The following is a 16,932-nucleotide window of genomic DNA, read 5'->3' on the forward strand; positions in this document are numbered from 1 at the left end:
GTAGGTCGGTGATGCATCATTAAGTATGCATAAATCATGATGGAGGAAGATATCCTCCAGCAAACGACCTTTTGTGTCAGTATTGTTGGATCCCCACATAGTGTTATGGGCATTGAAATCCCCAAGGATTATATAGTGCCGAGAGAGTTGTTTTATGAGGTTCTCCGTGTCTGTTTGGTTCAATGGAGCGCCTGGAGGTAGATACAGGCTGCAGCAAGTGATAACCTTGTGTAGGGTTATCCTAGCTGCTACGGCCTGTAGCTCTACCCTGTCATAGGGGACGCTGTCCTTGACAAGGATACAGACTCCACCTGATGCTCTCCCCGCATCTTCAACAGTCCTGCTATAAGTGCTGTAGCTTCGAAAACTGAAGTTATCTTTCAGTAATGTTTCCTGTAAGCAGACAGCTACAGGAGTCTCAGAGTCCATCAGTAGCTGCATTTCCTCATAATTGGTCTTGAGGCCTCTACAGTTCCACTGCAAAATCCTGGAATCCATGGCTTATACTAAATACTAAACTTGGAGCTATTAGGCCTTGGGAGGCCCCGGAGGGGTTTCCCTTTATTCCAGTAACCTTTGTATTTTTAGACTTGGGTTTGGAAGGAGAGGAGGACACCCCCCTTTTTGGGGGGAAGTTTTTCTCTCTGGAGAGGGGAGATCCATCCGATTAGAGCAGAGGCTAATTCCTACTCCCTCACTTCGGGTATCTTCTTCATTTCGTTTCTCCCCTTAGGAAGTTGGTCAACATCTAACTCAATAGAGGTTGGGGTGTATGGCTGGGTTCCCTGAGGAGACCCTGTGTCAGACATAATTCTCCCGAAGTGTTGGTTTTGACATGCTACTCGTCTCCATGCTCTTATCAGCGAGCAAAGAGAATCTGTTCTTTAGCATGAAAACAGGGCTTTCTTTTCTCTTCAGAGGTGTATTTTGAGGCGTTATTTTCTTCTGCGTTGGAGGAGGAGAAGGGCGGGGGGGGGGGGGAGGGAGTCAACGTGTCCGTCTGTGTGGCTATGGATTTTCCTATCTTAACCAAAGCCTGGGCGTAGGTCTTTGTCAAGCCGAATCGGCCCTTGGATAGGGCCAATAAAGCCTATTTCGCCTGGCTGAAGGTACATCCATTTCTTGCCTTGTACTCCTGCACGGCTACCTCCTGTTTCCATACTGGGCAGTTCTTGGAGTAGGCTGAGTGGCTAGCGTGACAGTTTGGGCATTTGTACTGGGCTGTACAGCCCTTTTCCTCGTGACCCTCTCCAGCACATCTGGCACACACAGTGTTCCTCTTGCAGGCTGCCGCGCCGTGTCCATAACCCTGGCACTTGAAGCACCTCATGGGGTTAGGTATGTAGGGCCTCACATACTCTGGCGGTGTCTTAGTTCCGAATGTGAGGATAATAGTGGCGGTTTTGACCTCCTCACCATCCTTGCGCCTGGTAATGCACCGGGCATGGGTGACTCCTTCTCGGAATATACAGCAGATCTCTAAAGCTGATTACACATCTGCTGGTGTTCAGACTCTTGTGTGGCATGACTTTCACATGGAGATAAGAGTCCTCTGCATCGTAAAAGCCCATCAGAATGTATCTTACTATCAACTTCTACGAGAAGTTCCGATGACTTGTGCAGCTTAGATACACTCTTGGGCTCTCCCACTACTGACTTAAATCCCTTGTAGATGAGAAAAGGGCTCATCTTTGTCAGGCTTTACCCCTCTTCTGTGCACCTGACCACCAGAATAGATGGCCAGGTAGTACAGCTTCTTGTGGTCTTCTCCTTTTTTGCCTCTATTCGTCGCCTCTTGCCCAGACACAAATCTGGGGCAAGTAGGTTTTTTTTTTTTTTGGGGGGGGGGGGTTGTCCATGGACATTTGTAGTAATTCGGCACCTGTGCTCCCCACCCGCCTTCGAGTCCAACAAGGGGACGGGCCATTCGGATGTCCACAGTGTAGCTATTTAGGGCTACACTGGTGCTATACTCAGTCAGCTGCTGCATAGGACATGTGTCCGATACAGCTGCTCCCTGACTGAAATCCAGCCACTGCCCTCCTGCATAGGTCGATAGGAAAAGTAATTCAACCGTAATATTTATTTACAATGTAGTATGCTGTCTTAGCTTGTTGCATTTATCCATTCTGGCTTTAAAATGGTCAATGTCTATCAATAAATCAAGTGTCATGGACTAAATAAATAAAATAAGGAGTTAAGGGGTGTTTAGCTCTTTCTCGTGTAGATGTGTGGCCTTTAGTCCAGCCATGTTATTTGGGATTTTTCTCCAAATAAGCAAACTCATTCTCCCATGTAGAGGTGTGGCTTGAAGTGGTCACGTATCAATGAACTCGATATGATGGACTAAATAAATAAAAGGGGTAAGAGTTGTTCATCTCTACCTCTGGGATATACCTGTTTAACCATGTAGAGGTGTGGTTTGCAGTCAATCCCCCTAATAAAGATTTACTATCAAGTAAACAAATTCAGTTCCCTTGTAAGGTATGACCTCTAGAGAGTGTCAATATGCTGAATTATAACCTACATCCATCGTATTTGGTCACCTGTCTATCAATGACTCAATGTGATGGACTAAACAAATAAAAAGGGGGTGGGAGTTCATCTGCCCCTGGACATATACCCGCACGTCTAGACAGAAGTCTTTTCGGCGTAACGTAGTTAAGGAATATTACATGTTAACTAGCCCACTCAAAGGTCAAGACAAAATTTTAAAATGTGCCAGCCATCGCTGCTATGTATGTAATGCGAATTTATAATGTAAAGTTTTATTTCTATTTAGATTAGCACCCCTTGTCTTTGTACTAAAAGATAGTCAGTTTCACAATCTTTTATTTGAAACATAAACGTTAATGTATTTCAGAACTGACATTATTGAATCATGTCCACTTTATGAATATTGGCAGGTTTTCATTGCCGTAGAGATTAAGTTTGACAACATTCGACGGTTCCCTTCATTAAGTATTTAACTTATGTTCCATATCGTTTATCAGCGTCCACTACCTTTATATTGTTGGCCTTTCGCCTGCATTGTTTCGGTATTTAAGTGTTACCTCCGTTTGGAAAAAGCTTAGCGCGGAGGCGCCTAATAATATTAATAGAAATATAGGTACTACGGTGTTGTTTTTACTATCCGGCCAACTATTCGGTAGAGATATTCGGCCGAAGCCGGTGCGACTATCCGGTGCATCCCTACCTTAGAGTGGAACCCCCATGGCACAAGACATAGAGAAAGAGCAAAGAGAATGTGGCGATGCTGTGTACTAGATAATTCCGAAAGGACAGGAAAGAGATGGGAAGCTATTAAAAAAACTAGCAAGAGACCGTGGAGAGTGAAATGTTTTTACTGAGGCCCTATGTTCCATGAGGAACGCAAAGGAAAGATGATGATGCTATATACATAATTCAAAAGGTGAAAAGTGTGTTCCCAGGGGTCGATCCATCGGAGCATACTAAAACAAGATTACAAAGAGAGTTTGTGTTGCCACACAAACTCAGAAGCGCCCCCGTGGGAGACGGATCCCTGTCGGATCCGCATATTCGCAAGGAATATCCAAGACGTGATTTTGTTTTGATTGTTAAAAGTAATAATGTTTCAAAGATTCATTTGGCGTTGTAAAAAAAAAAATTTTATGTAAAATCTCCCGCTGGTCGACGGAGGATGGCATCGAGCAGGGCATGAAACCGAGACCGTAGAGATAATCAGTCCTGCGCGCTAACCGCACGACCAGGCATTGCTCTTAACCTAATGACAAACTGGTTACAAACTAATAGCCTATTATTGATAATATACCTACACATTACGGAATGACAACTACCGGATATGTAAAATATGTCAGAAGAGCGATTTTAGATAATCTTTTGGTATTGAGCATTTTCATTTAAATGGAACTATCATGAGGATGTAGATCTACCTAAATTAAATTTCTAATTTAGCACTCTCGATATCTATATATATATACTAGATCTAGATATAAAATACATATTAGGGATAATGTAGAAGTAATTTAGATAAGATTTATGTAAAAAAAAAAAACACTAAATAATCAATTAATAGACTAATCGCAATATTAAATTTTAAAATAGTAGATTAGTTTAAGTATTTTATAACATTGCAATATTGACATATTGACTTTAGAAATAAAAAATGTACACTTTAAGTCTAGAAATTAAAATTATAGATCTTGATCTAGTATAAATCATGGCTGTCTGGTTGTGCGGTTTGCGCGCTGGACTGTCGTTTGAATTGATCGATAGTCCCAGGTTCAAACCCTACCCGCTCCCTTCCCCCGTCGTCCTGACGGAGATTTGGACTACAACTCTGAAGGAACATCCGAAACATGTAAAACAACAAACATTCTAAACTACACCAAGAAATTCTAGATCTAGATACTACAATGATTTTAATTAGAACTTAAATCTAAATATAGTTTTAAAAAATCTAGCTCTAGTGTAAAAAAAATCTAGATCTAGTATAAAAAATCTAGATTTGATCTAAATTTAGCTATTGTCTTTTTAAAATGCGAGTCACATTATGAGGTTTAATAAACATTACTATACCGAGTTGTTTTAGCATTTCATTTAAACGTCAAAAGGAAAAAAATCCACTACGTCACACGGCCTAGTTAGACTAAAAAATGTCTTCTATACGAGCAGCTTCTCGAGGGTTCATAGACATTGGTGCACCGAATGAGATCTTTTAGCATTTCATTTAAAGAATTAACTCCATATGACGTCAAAGGAAAAAAATTCCATTATGTCACACGTCCTAGTTAGACTAAAAAATGTCTTCTATACGAGCAGCTTCTCGAGGGTTCATATAATTGGTGCATCGAGTGAGTTCTTTTAGCATTTCATTTGATGGGCTAGTTAGACTAAATATATATATATACATATATAAAAGGATTAAAGACGCTTTTTTTTTGTCTGTCAGTCTGTCTGCCCGTCATATTAATAGCGAAAAAAAAAAAAAGACTAAAAGCTATTGAAAATCTGATTAAAATTGAATTTCCCTTCCAAAACATCGCATTAGTTTTAAGTTTCTATAATAGATTGTTCCGGGTGTTTATATATCTATAGTGAGAGAAAATAAGAATTCCAGATTAATCAAATACCGTTAATTAACTTTTTGCTATGGTCTGTTATGAAAAATAGATGTACCATAGCGTTATGGAGAGATTTTCAAACCATACTTTGGTGTTAGGAAGTTATTTTCCTTAAAAATAGGAACATAATATTAATGATAATTAGATTTTCCTACGTTTTAGCTAGAAAGTTAAATGTATTGTAAGAGAGAAGTGCGATTTTACAGAGTTAAAAAATATTTTTCATAAAAAATCCGGAACGACCAATTTTCGTAAATGAGAAAATTATTTGTTTTATTTATTAAAAGAGGGATTTCAAACATTTATTAGCGTTATTAGATTTTTCATATAAAACTTGGATCATTTTTGGCGAAGATTTGTAAGAAAATTAAGGTAATGTAGGTCGATTTCTTTTTCAAAACAAAATCCGGAACATTCTTTACCGATTAAACAACTTGTATTATGTTTCGGCAAGAAAATTAACTGTAAAATAAGTCTAAAAATTGATTTTCAATAATCGTTTCTAGCAAATTACTTTCTTATTTTAAAATCCTGAACAACCTATTGTCGATATTTTTGAAAAAAATAAAGTCATTTGACATAAATTTGTTTAAAGTTAAAAATTCGGAACAATTGATATTGATAAATAAACTATAGTAACGTAGTGTCAAAGAATATAAGTGTAATATTAGTCAATTGTGCGATTTCAAACAATTCTTTGACATTATTTATTTTTTATAAAACAATATCCGGAACAACTTTATAGTTCATGAAATATAAATCAGTATAGATATTTTTATTTAGCATTTATAAGCTATTTACATTTAAAAACATACAAGATCCTCTGGAAAACTATTTAATGTATCTAGGCTGCGGGCAAAAACCAAGGTTAGGAAGGTACTCGTCAGGGAACTCCTGTATGCTGATGATGCAGCTATTGTGGCTGATTCTGATATTCAGCTACAGTCCCTGGTTAACAAACTATCTGCTGCTTGCCAGAAATTCGGCTTCAACGTCAGTCAAAGCAAGACTAAGATACTTGTCCAAAACACAAACACTGCACCTCAAGTAAGCATTAATGGCCTACCACTAGAAATTGTTGATCACTTTTGTTACCTTGGCTCCATCATATCCAACAACACTCTGCTGGTTTGATTTTTGATTTTTGATTTGAGGCACATCGGCACAATTTAGGCCATGTCGTGCCTGCAGTCCCCTAAGGATCCCTCTCTCTCTAAACAACAAGGGCCAGATTCTATACAGTCATATAATTAAAATAAAGGTCTATTCACAGTTAAAATAGTAAAGGTAGTAAAAATTTAAATATTTGGTAAAAATCTAATGTAAATAGTGCATGTTCACAAATTCAGAAATCAGATCTTCGTAGATAGCCCCACTTCCCGAATAAAGCCCAGTACCTTCCCAGGGTCGACATTATTAAATAGTGTTTTTAGATTAGTGGCTCTAAAATATTTCGCCCTGACATCCTGGTATCTGGGGCAATCAACGAGGATATGTTCCACGGTGAGGCGAGAGTCACAGTACTCGCAAAGTGGGGGCTCCTCTCTCTTCAGTACAAAAGAGTGCGTGATGTAGTTGTGGCCAATCCTAAGTCTGGACATGGTTGTGCTACCACGCCTTGTCAGACCCTTAGATGTGGGCCGCCACCTGACATCCGCCACAATCTGCCTGAGTTTACTGTGAGTCTCAGCCTCCCATCGGTTCTGCCACTCTCGATAGGTGGCAGAGGCAATACTTTGTCTCAGGTCCGAGTAGGGAATTTGGGTTCCTGACACCGCATGATTTGGGGCTCTCTTTGCTTCTCTGTCTGCGGCTTCGTTTCCCTCAATGCCAACATGGGAGGGGACCCAGATGAAGGTGACATCCCTACGGTCGGTTGTTATTTGGTCCAACAGCTTCAGGCTCTTATGTACCAATGGGATGTCAGTCTTCATCCGCCCCAAAGCTTGCAATGCAGATTTGGAGTCGGAGAAGATTATAAATTTCCTCATTCTGATGCTTTTACGGCCATAAGTGCAAGCAATATTGCGTGCAATTCGGCCGTAAAGATGGAGCAGCCATCGGGGAGTCTACGGGAGATTGTTTTGTTCCGAAAGGAGCAGGCACACGCGACCTTTCCCTCCATTTTGGATCCGTCTGTGTAGATGGTGCCACAATCTCCGTAGCTCTCCTGCAGTTCCCTAAAGTGGACTTGTAGTATGCTTGGGTCTGTATTTTCTTTTTTGAAATTAAGGAGGGATAAATTTAATTTGGGTTTATTCATTAGCCAAGGAGGATTCTGAGGGGTTTCTATTTTAGAGATTTGGTCAATGGGTGGGGTTAAATTTTGGATGGGTTCTCTCATTCGAAGGCCCAACGGCTGTATGACGTTAGGCCTTCGATTGTATAATTCTACCTCTGTGGGGTTAAATATGGAGTCAAAAGCAGGGTTTGTGGGGTTGGATTTTAGCTTGACTATATACTGCATTGCAAGCTTTTTCATTCTTATATCCATGGGGAGTTCTCCAGCCTCCACATGGAGACTTGGGATAGGTGATGTACGAAACGCGCCGAGACAGAGACGCAGGGCAGCATTTTGTATTGGTTCCAGTATTTTTAGGTACGACTTCCTTGCTGCTCCATATATTATGGATCCGTAGTCTAGCTTGGATCGAATTAGACTCCGATAGAGCAGCAGCAAGGTATCTCTGTCAGCTCCCCAGTCCGTATGGCTGAGTACTCTTAGTATGTTTAATGACTTTTGGCATTTCTTCTTAAGTTCCTTAATGTGGGGGAGAAAATTAAATTTGGAATCTAAGGTGAGGCCTAAAATTTTTGTAGTTTTCACGACAGGGATCTTCTTTTGTGTATAAATAGTTCAGGGTCTGGGTAAAGTCCCCTTAGATTACAAAAATGCATACTAACTGTTTTGGAGTCTGAGAATTTGAAACCATTATAGTTTGCCCAACCCTGAATTTTGTTTAAACATAACTGTAATTTTCTTTCTAAGGTGTTCATGTTTTTCCCATAAGTAAGAATGACAAAGTCATCAACATACAAAGAGCACTCTATGCCAGGGGACAGCGCATTTATGATGCTATTTATTTTAATGTTGAACAGGGTGACTGACAGAATGCTGCCCTGGGGTACACCCATTTCCTGGTCATGAGTGTCAGAAGCGGAGTTGCCCACTCGAACCTGAAATTTTCGATCTTTCAGGAATTCCTCCACAAAACGGGGGAGGTGTCCCTTAAGCCCCATGAGCGCCAGGTCACGTAGAATGCCATGTTTCCAGGTTGTGTCATAGGCCTTTTCTATATCGAAGAATACAGCTACTAGATGTTCTCTTCTGAGTAATGCATTTCTAATATAAGCTTCCAGCCTTACCAGGTGGTCAGTTGTTGTCCGCCCCTGCCGGAATCCGCACTGGTAGTTTGAGATCACTTAATTCCTTTCCAGGTACCAGACCAGCCTGCTGTTAATCATTCTTTCCATGGTTTTGCAGATGCAGCTTGTTAGTGCTATTGGTCGATAGTTAGCTGGGTCAGAGCCGTCTCTTCCCGGTTTAGGTATCGGTATAACTGTGGCTTTCCTCCAGCTGTTTGGGAAAGCGCCTGTTTGCCACACACAGTTATAGACCCCTAGCAGGACTGCCAATGAGGGTTCGGGAAGGTGCTTGAGGAACTGGTAATGGATTTCGTCTTCTCCAGGCGCTGTGTCATGTGACTTGTCCAGCGATTCCCTCAGTTCCTCAAGCGAGAACGGTTTGTTGTAGTCTTCATTGTGTGTAGAATTAAAATTAGGCATATAAGATGGAGCTAACAGGAATTTAAAGTTTTTTAGCTATTGGAATGCTAATTTTACATTATGTCATCTTTCAAAAACATATTTGTTCAAAATTGTGAATAAAGAACTGCTGGTAAATTTCTTCTTCTTTTAGCCAGCTTTTTGCTGCTGAGCTGTACTCTCTTTTGCTAGGAAAAATATGTGATATTCTCTTCTCTTCAATGCCGTACAAAATGTTGGTTATATTGGGCAATAACGGTAGCAGGATCTGCCTAAAGTGAATTAGGAAGGGGCATTCAAAGACGATATGGGTGGAGGCAGTGTCTACAAAGGATAGGTGTGTGGGATATATTTTGTTAAGATGGTAATTTAATAGAGGTGTATGTCCTGTTCTTAGTTAAAAGATTGCTCTTTGTGGGGGAGGAAGTTAATACTGTCCAGTTTGTTTGAAATGGTCATTTCTTTGTAAATTTCTTTGGCAAGCCCTGATACCCACAAAGGACAAGTGGGAGTATCGCCACGAAGTCTAGGTTTGGAGTCAAAAGTTTTCCTTCTCCTGGATGGGATGCATTATTAAGGTTGACGTGTCCCATTAACATGAAGCTAGACTGATTTTAAGGCATCAGTGTTCTGCCTTTCATCCTTCTCCTGTCAGTTTGTACACATTTGAGCAAAAGAAAATCCTCTGCCAACTAGATGACAAAAAGATAATCTAATTCAACCATTGGCGGACTATGGTTATGTCTGCGCTGGATGCGGCTAAATATGTAGGTGCAACACAATAAAGATGTGAGAAGATACGAGATGATGCGAAAATGCATTGTTTCTATACTTAAAGCAGCAGTATAATTACTTAGGTGAGAGGCAAGCTCAAGCCTTCATCATCCCCAAGAATTTCTTTTGTAACCATATGGGGTAATTTTAGAGCTGCTGTTACGTCATAAAAAACTAATCATATAATGAGAATTAAAATATGATGGAAAATCAAGAAAAAAAATGCCAAGCAATTAAAACTTACTTAAAATTTTAGCTCTGAGAGGAAGATTTTGAGTAATTCTTGGATCCAAAAGAATATAAGTAAACGATGATTTTTCAGAACCTTCTCGCCATTGAGGACTGTAGATGATTGAGTTAAAAGACTCAACCAGTTTTAGTTCTAGGTCATGTAGTCCATTCACATCAAATGTTCCATTTAGAGCTTGGACCATTTCTGGTGGATAATCTAAAAGGTGGTAATTAGAAACAAATATTGAACATTTATTAATTAAATTGTTTGAATATTTTTATGATCACTATAAGTAAAAGTAAAAAAAAGTCAAGTTTCCCTTTCAGACTTGTGATCTATAGGGCAGGGCAGATGATGTAAAGATCATCTGTTTCTGTGGCCCACGGTTAACGAGGGTGTCATGTGGGCAGCACAATGACCAACCGCCTTTACTTTTCCCCAACTAATGTCAGGTACCCATTAGCGCTTGGTGGACATTATTTTTATTAATTCTATTTAACAAAGTTTATTATACAATACCTAAACTAGAACATGCATAGCCAATAAAAGAACACTTTTTTAAATAATAGGTAATTAAAAATATTTTTTATATAAAACTGTTTTATTTCTATGTAACGGAAAATTTATTAAAATATTTTATAATAACTTTTTTTTTAGAGGTTTACATTAAGCATGACTGACATTATATCCTAATCAATTTAAAACTAAAACAAAAATAATTGAATATATCAGAAAATTTATGTTTAATAAATATTCTTAATGTAAAGCTGGTGTATTTAACTTAAGTCTACTTTTCACGAAAAACTTAAAAACTGTAGGACCCTTCTATAAACAATCCCTATGATAAGCAGTGTCAGTCCTCCATTGTTGGTCTTGATGCATTTTTCAGGGTGCAAATTTGATAGTGTGTCTAATTCTTTTAAATGAGTTAAGCATTGTCAATAAAGTTAGAACATTGTCATTATGTCTACTGTCAACTAAAAAACTATTAGCTACTTGAAATAATTACCATAATTTATAAGCATCTGATTGTATCTTATGTAATATATGTGATTTATTATTAGTCTTTTAACACACAATATTTCTTAAAACTTTGGGACCCAATGTGAAGACAAGGGAGTGAGAAGGCATCCAATTTATTTTTAAGGGAAAAAATATTAAATTTGCATTGTATTTATAAATCCATATCTCATTATCACTTAATATACAATAGGTGTATTTGAATTAACTTAATGAAGAGAGAGAGAGAGAGGATTAACAGATAGAGATATATAAATAAAATATATATTTATTAACTTACCATCATTTTCACTCGTTAAAGGTGCTGAGACTTTAGTTTCTAGCAAAGCAAGTTTATGTAAATATATATTTTTTGTTGAGTCAGTAATTGGACCACAAACTTGGCCATAGGCCTTTAATCTCTGTGATATTTCTTGACAAGTCAAGGTTTGTAAAGTAGAAGACAATGCGCACTTATTCCAATCTTTATGTGACTGTTTTTTTTGTGAAGAGTCTTGAACTTCACAAAAGGACTTTAAAGCTGTAATTTCAATACTGGATGACTCACCAATACTTTTTTCATCATTACTATAGTCTGATGCTAGATGTCTTTCAATAAATGTAATGTCACTGTCAGCATCATGGTGATTATAGTCTTTCACACTTATTGTACTAAAGAGACTGTTATTGAAATCTTGGGATATATTCATATATTTTTCTTTTAATTTTGATTCCATCATTTTCAAAGGTGTCTTAATTGTCTCACTAAAAGATATATCAATTTCATCTAATGTAGTTCTATCACGACACTCTAGGCAATCAGCTTTCACTGTATTCTGTCCATTCAACAATGCATATTTCTGAATATTGGATTTTCTAAGCTCTAAAGAAGGACTAACACAAGCGTCATCTAGCACTTCACAACATGTCGTGTAAGATGAAAAAGAAGTATCTGCAGCCTCCAGGTATTCTTTTCTTTCATTAGTTTTTGAAATGGAACATTTCCTGTTAAAATTTTCTGAAGAAAGAATAAAGTCCGCTACCTTTTGTAGAGGACTAACCATTTTCTGATTAGGTAAATAGCATTGTTTGTTTATTTTGTGCTGCAACAAATCTGTTTCAGGTCTTATTTTATCTGGAGTGTAATTATTCAACAATGAGACATCAGATACTTTGATAGAATTTTGCAGCCCATCATTTGAACAATATTCAAAGACTTGTTGTGTTATAGATTTTTTTTCGTTTCTGTGCTCAAATGCTGTAAAAAAAATAAATAAATATATAAATTTGAAAATGTATTATCTGCAAAATAATACTGTCTAAATAATATTATTAGTAAAGAAACATTTTTATGGTGCCTATTCCACAAAATCTATTTAGAAAAGTGTCACCCTCAAAGGTTAGATTTCAAAACTTGCTCTGGTTTCTGCTAAGTTAAAAAATTTATTATACAAAGTTTCAATAAATATTAATGGAGAAAATGAAGAACTGGAAAGTTGTTGTTTTTTACCAGAAGGGGGACATAAGTAAATATGGTAATCTATAAGAAATCTTATAAATGTTTGTCTTTCTAATAAATAACGCTATGAAAAGATATAATAATAGTGCAACTTCAACCCATCGTCAAACTTGGTCTACTTCAGTATAACATAACTTTATTCGAAAACATCCAAGACTGAACAGTTATAAAATACCTCCACAGTCACATGTCCATATTGTTGTGTGTTGTATTTGTTTTCTTTATTTAGTCTCCCTTGTTCTAATGTTCAATGTGTTCACCTGTTTTTCTCAAGTCTGTTATTTGTGTTTTGGCAGTCTTAAGTCTGTCTGTAAGTCTTAAGACTAAGACTGCTTTATTGATCCTTATGGAAATTTTTTGTAATTACAATGACTCTTTTCTCATATACAGACAACACAACAGAAACATACACATAAATAGAACAGACATAACATAAATAGTTCATTCAGCAACTACACACAGGCATCTTGGTCCTTTTCATGTTTCCTGTTCGAAGGGTGGCGTTCATAAAGTCTGACCGAGTAAGATATGAACAACTTTTTGTACAGCTCTGTTCTTGTCTTGATTGACAGAAGTCGCCCACTTCGCAAAAACTTGAGGTAGTTGTGATGGAGCGGGTGGCTGTTGTCTTCCAAGATTTTTGCGATTTTTCTTAGACATTTCTGCTCAAAAAGTTCCTTTAAATGTTGCATGTGTGATTTTTGATGCCCTTTTTATAATGTTTTCTAGGCTGCACAACTGGTTAGATGAAACGCTGCCTTGCCAACAAGTTATTCTGTATGTTAGCAGATTTTGTGTAGTCGCGCCGTAAAAATTAACTAGGATCTTCTTATTTAGTTTAAAGCTATTGAGTTTATATAGGAAAAATACTTCTTGTTCATGTTAATAAAATGGAGTTTTATTTCAATTCCAAAATAAGAGACAGAATGGTAGTAGGTATCAAAGACACAAGAACTAAAACTGAGGCCTTTGCTGTTTCTGCTCACAAAATATCCTACAACAAAATGCTGCTTATAAAAGTAAACAGCAAAAATGTCAAGTATGTGGACAAAATCACACATTTAAAAAGTAATTCTGCATTGGTTAAAATCTGTAATATTTGTCAACAAAGAAATCATTTCAGCATTTCATGTAACTAAAGGAAACAGCAACATGTATAGGAGGACAATGACGACTGTTATAATTATCTTCTAGTGTTGAGAATGTGCTTTCTGTACAAAGTGAACCAAACATTAAGATGGTAAAAGCTGAAATGATCATTGCTGGGGAGAAAATTGTGTCAGAATGACTCAGTCAGCATTAATGTTATCCCTAAGAAGGTGCCTCAAAGATATATATATATATATATATATATATGTATCTGTGTGTTAGTGTGTGTGTGTGTGCGCATGTTTACATAATTAATCTTTATTACATTATGACCCTTCCTTCTTTCGGAAGACGTTTATTGTACCCTACAATAGGTTCTTCCTGGAGTTAGTGGAAAAATTGTAGACTCCCAGCCATTGCCAGCAAGGGGGTAGGGGGAGCGCTGTGAGCTCCTCTAGTGCGCCTTTCCAAGTACCATTTCCGGTATTGAAAGCCAACAAAATGCATATTCTGAGGTATCTACAGTGCATTATCCTGCTATTATTTATAAAACCTTTGTTACGGTTGTAGCGCAGCATGGTGTGAATAAAAATGGTGCAAATTTAGATATTGAATGGAAGGGAGATTAAAAAGTGGAAGCTAGAGAAATATGAACATGAAGCGAGTTGAAACTATTATGTTTACGTAATTTGTGATAATATTAATTAAAGTATTTCTAAATTGGAATCTGAGAGTATTTGTTTATTTTTGATCTACTATTTTCCAAGAGTCTTGTGTTGTAACAAGAGGCGCCCAACGTTAAAGGCAAGACCTGCGTGATATAAGTACTAAACTCCTGTCTACTGACAGTCGATGTATTACTATTACTTAGAATTACTATGAAGTTACTAGATCACTAGATCTATTAGGAGTGAGTGAGTGAGAGTCATCAAGGCATTTAAAGCTACATGTAAGCTCATTGGTAAACATAAACCTGCTTATTGGTAAACATAAGCCTTAATTTGAATCTTAACTAAAAAGAATTATTGCTGAGTTGACCAATTGGCTTAACATTAAAATCTAGATTTATATCCTTTCTAATTATTATGAAGGCCAATAATCTACATTCACTAATGTGAAGTGTCGGGGATTCACCCACTGTATTTATATGTGTTATGAATTTATTAAAAATTTAACAAATCATGTCACTGGCTGCTGAAATACATACTCATTGTTCAAAACGCTAGCTAGCAATAATTCTCAACATTAGCCTTCAACTCTCAAACTTGTATGATTATTTGGGCTGCTGTGGGTAACAATAGTAAGTTTTGACTTCGAAGGAGAACAGCATCCATTTAGGACCAACAGAAATACACTAACTACGGATTATAGACAAACAACAAAAGAAACATATCACCGGCGGAGAATATACACTAGCATTGGAAGCTATACCAGCAACAGAGATGCCTACATGCCAAAAGGGAAATGTGTATTCCCAGACCTGGAAATGTGTATTTTCCTAAATATCAAGATATATACTCAGGGAAGACTAAAATTAAATCATTCAGGCACATAACATGCACAAAAGGCAGCAATCCTAAAGTTAACATGGCATTAAGTTATATAAATAAGACATTTTTGTACATTTGTCAAAATATTTAAACTTGTAGTCACACTTGTAGTCTTTGTCATAGAGTTTTCTAGAATATGTTAGAATGATAACGTTCTTGTCACTGGGCAATGATCTTATGATCATAATGCCTCTGGTGTACTTCACATTCCATAATAGAGGCAACAGAAAATTCATTCAAACTAATGGAAATTGAGCACACTGTGTTTGCTTTTCCTGTTTGACTATCACATGATTCAGGCCATCATAACGTGAGTCAATGTTGCGCTGTTGAGAATATCTTTTGCTTGCAAAGGTGCCTAACTAAACTGCAGAATAACAAGTGCACAAACTTATGTTAATCATAATTATTATTTTGGTATTTGCACAGATAAGCCTGTAACCAGCAAATGTAGCCCAGACGCATGGCACCACACTAAAAACAAATGGTCTAACCGCAAATAAATTGTTTGCCCCCAAAATGAGCGAAATAAGGAACCATGGATTATTTGACCAAGGCTGAAATATGTTTTCTTTAAAATAAATTTTGTGCATCTATCACTGAATTTTTTAACGAAAGATTCCAGCTTGGAAAAACATGCACAACAAAAAAGCTTACATAAATAAAAATATCAGTAGGATATAAACAACTACCATAGGGTTGGTGTTCTAATAACTCAATAATGGGTTAAGGTGTCATAGGTGAAAATTTATGAAGACTTTCCTTTTTGGAGCTGTTAGATCTTACCTCTAATACTTTAAGACCTATAATTTTCAAGCACTGACTTATAAATGTGACTTTGAAGTGGCTTACCTCTAATACTTTGAGACCTATAATTTTCAAGCACCGACTTATAAATGTGGCTTTTAAGCAAAGAAGCACACTTCTCTTGACCTTCTTCTTCGGCCAAGTCATAAGGTGTCTTACCATCCTGTTCAGATTTTAGTGATAATTAATGCTTTCACACCCAGGAGCAAAAAACGTTATTTAAAAAAATGCTCATAATTAAAAACGTTTTTACATTTTTGAAAATATGCACTTCTAAAGACATGAAGAAAATACTAGTGTATTTCACAGTCTTGACACAATTTCAGTATCTTGGTTTTAATGTGTATCAATTAACATGTCTATTTCTAGTCCAAGTGACAGTCACTAAACTTTAGTCTAGTAGGGAAGGATTATTTCCAGGTGAAGAGCTGAGCCAACCCCCCTTGCCTAATAATGTTAAGTCTCTCACCTTGTGTCAGGAGGCAATTACTGTAACTTGATGTTAACAATAATAGGTCTATATAATTAAAATTGGTCAACTGATTTTGTTCTTAAGCTTTGTTGTATGTATATATATGTACATCAGAAAAAATCTATATAAGCAGTTCAACTCAATTTATTCTAATTTCTTGTCCTTTGACTGGGTGAAATACAAATATTGTAGGAATTATACAAGGACACTTCATACTCTTTAACAAAAATCTTAAAGACCAATAATCAGCTAAGTGGCCATCACAGAACAGTGGGAGAAGTTCAAGCCCCTCTCCCCAAGATTGGCAGTAAATCTGTAGGTCTGCCACAGGATTTGAAATAGCTTCAACAGGCCCAGTAACAAATGGCAGCAGTAATAGAGTAGAATAAACCAAAAATGGACCAGCTTTCATCCGAACTTTGAAAAAAATGCTGTTCATTCTTATAGCTATCTTGAAACAATCAACATATAATTTCTTGCCTCCAAACTGGACACAAAAGAATGAGCTAATTCGGGAAGCTAAAAATTAGGACTAGTGAAATATAACCTAGCAGAGTGTTATCAGAGATTGCCAACCATGTCTTTCAAAGATGCATATTCTATTGAGAGTGCAGAACAAG

At 37.1% G+C, this 16,932-nt stretch overlaps 1 protein-coding gene across 7 annotated transcripts in view; it reads right to left on the bottom strand.

Moving 5' to 3' along the window:
• LOC106065832 (ankyrin repeat and LEM domain-containing protein 1-like) overlaps nucleotides 1-16,932 on the bottom strand; it is a 76,143-nt gene that overhangs the window by 34,792 nt on the left and 24,419 nt on the right. For all 7 annotated transcript variants that reach the window (XR_008779697.1, XR_008779693.1, XR_008779699.1 and 4 more), the window contains exons 4-6: nucleotides 15,886-16,003; nucleotides 11,177-12,133; nucleotides 9,889-10,092 (exon numbers count right to left, since the gene is read on the bottom strand). Coding sequence is in view for 3 of the 7 variants with exons in the window: in XM_056040517.1 (XP_055896492.1) it covers nucleotides 9,889-10,092; nucleotides 11,177-12,133; nucleotides 15,886-16,003 (1,279 nt within the window). In the remaining 4 variants the exon portion in view is untranslated. The remainder of the gene's footprint in view (nucleotides 1-9,888; nucleotides 10,093-11,176; nucleotides 12,134-15,885; nucleotides 16,004-16,932) is intronic.

This window comes from Biomphalaria glabrata, chromosome 1 (assembly GCF_947242115.1).
Source record: "Biomphalaria glabrata chromosome 1, xgBioGlab47.1, whole genome shotgun sequence".
Taxonomy (NCBI): Eukaryota; Metazoa; Mollusca; class Gastropoda; family Planorbidae; genus Biomphalaria; species Biomphalaria glabrata.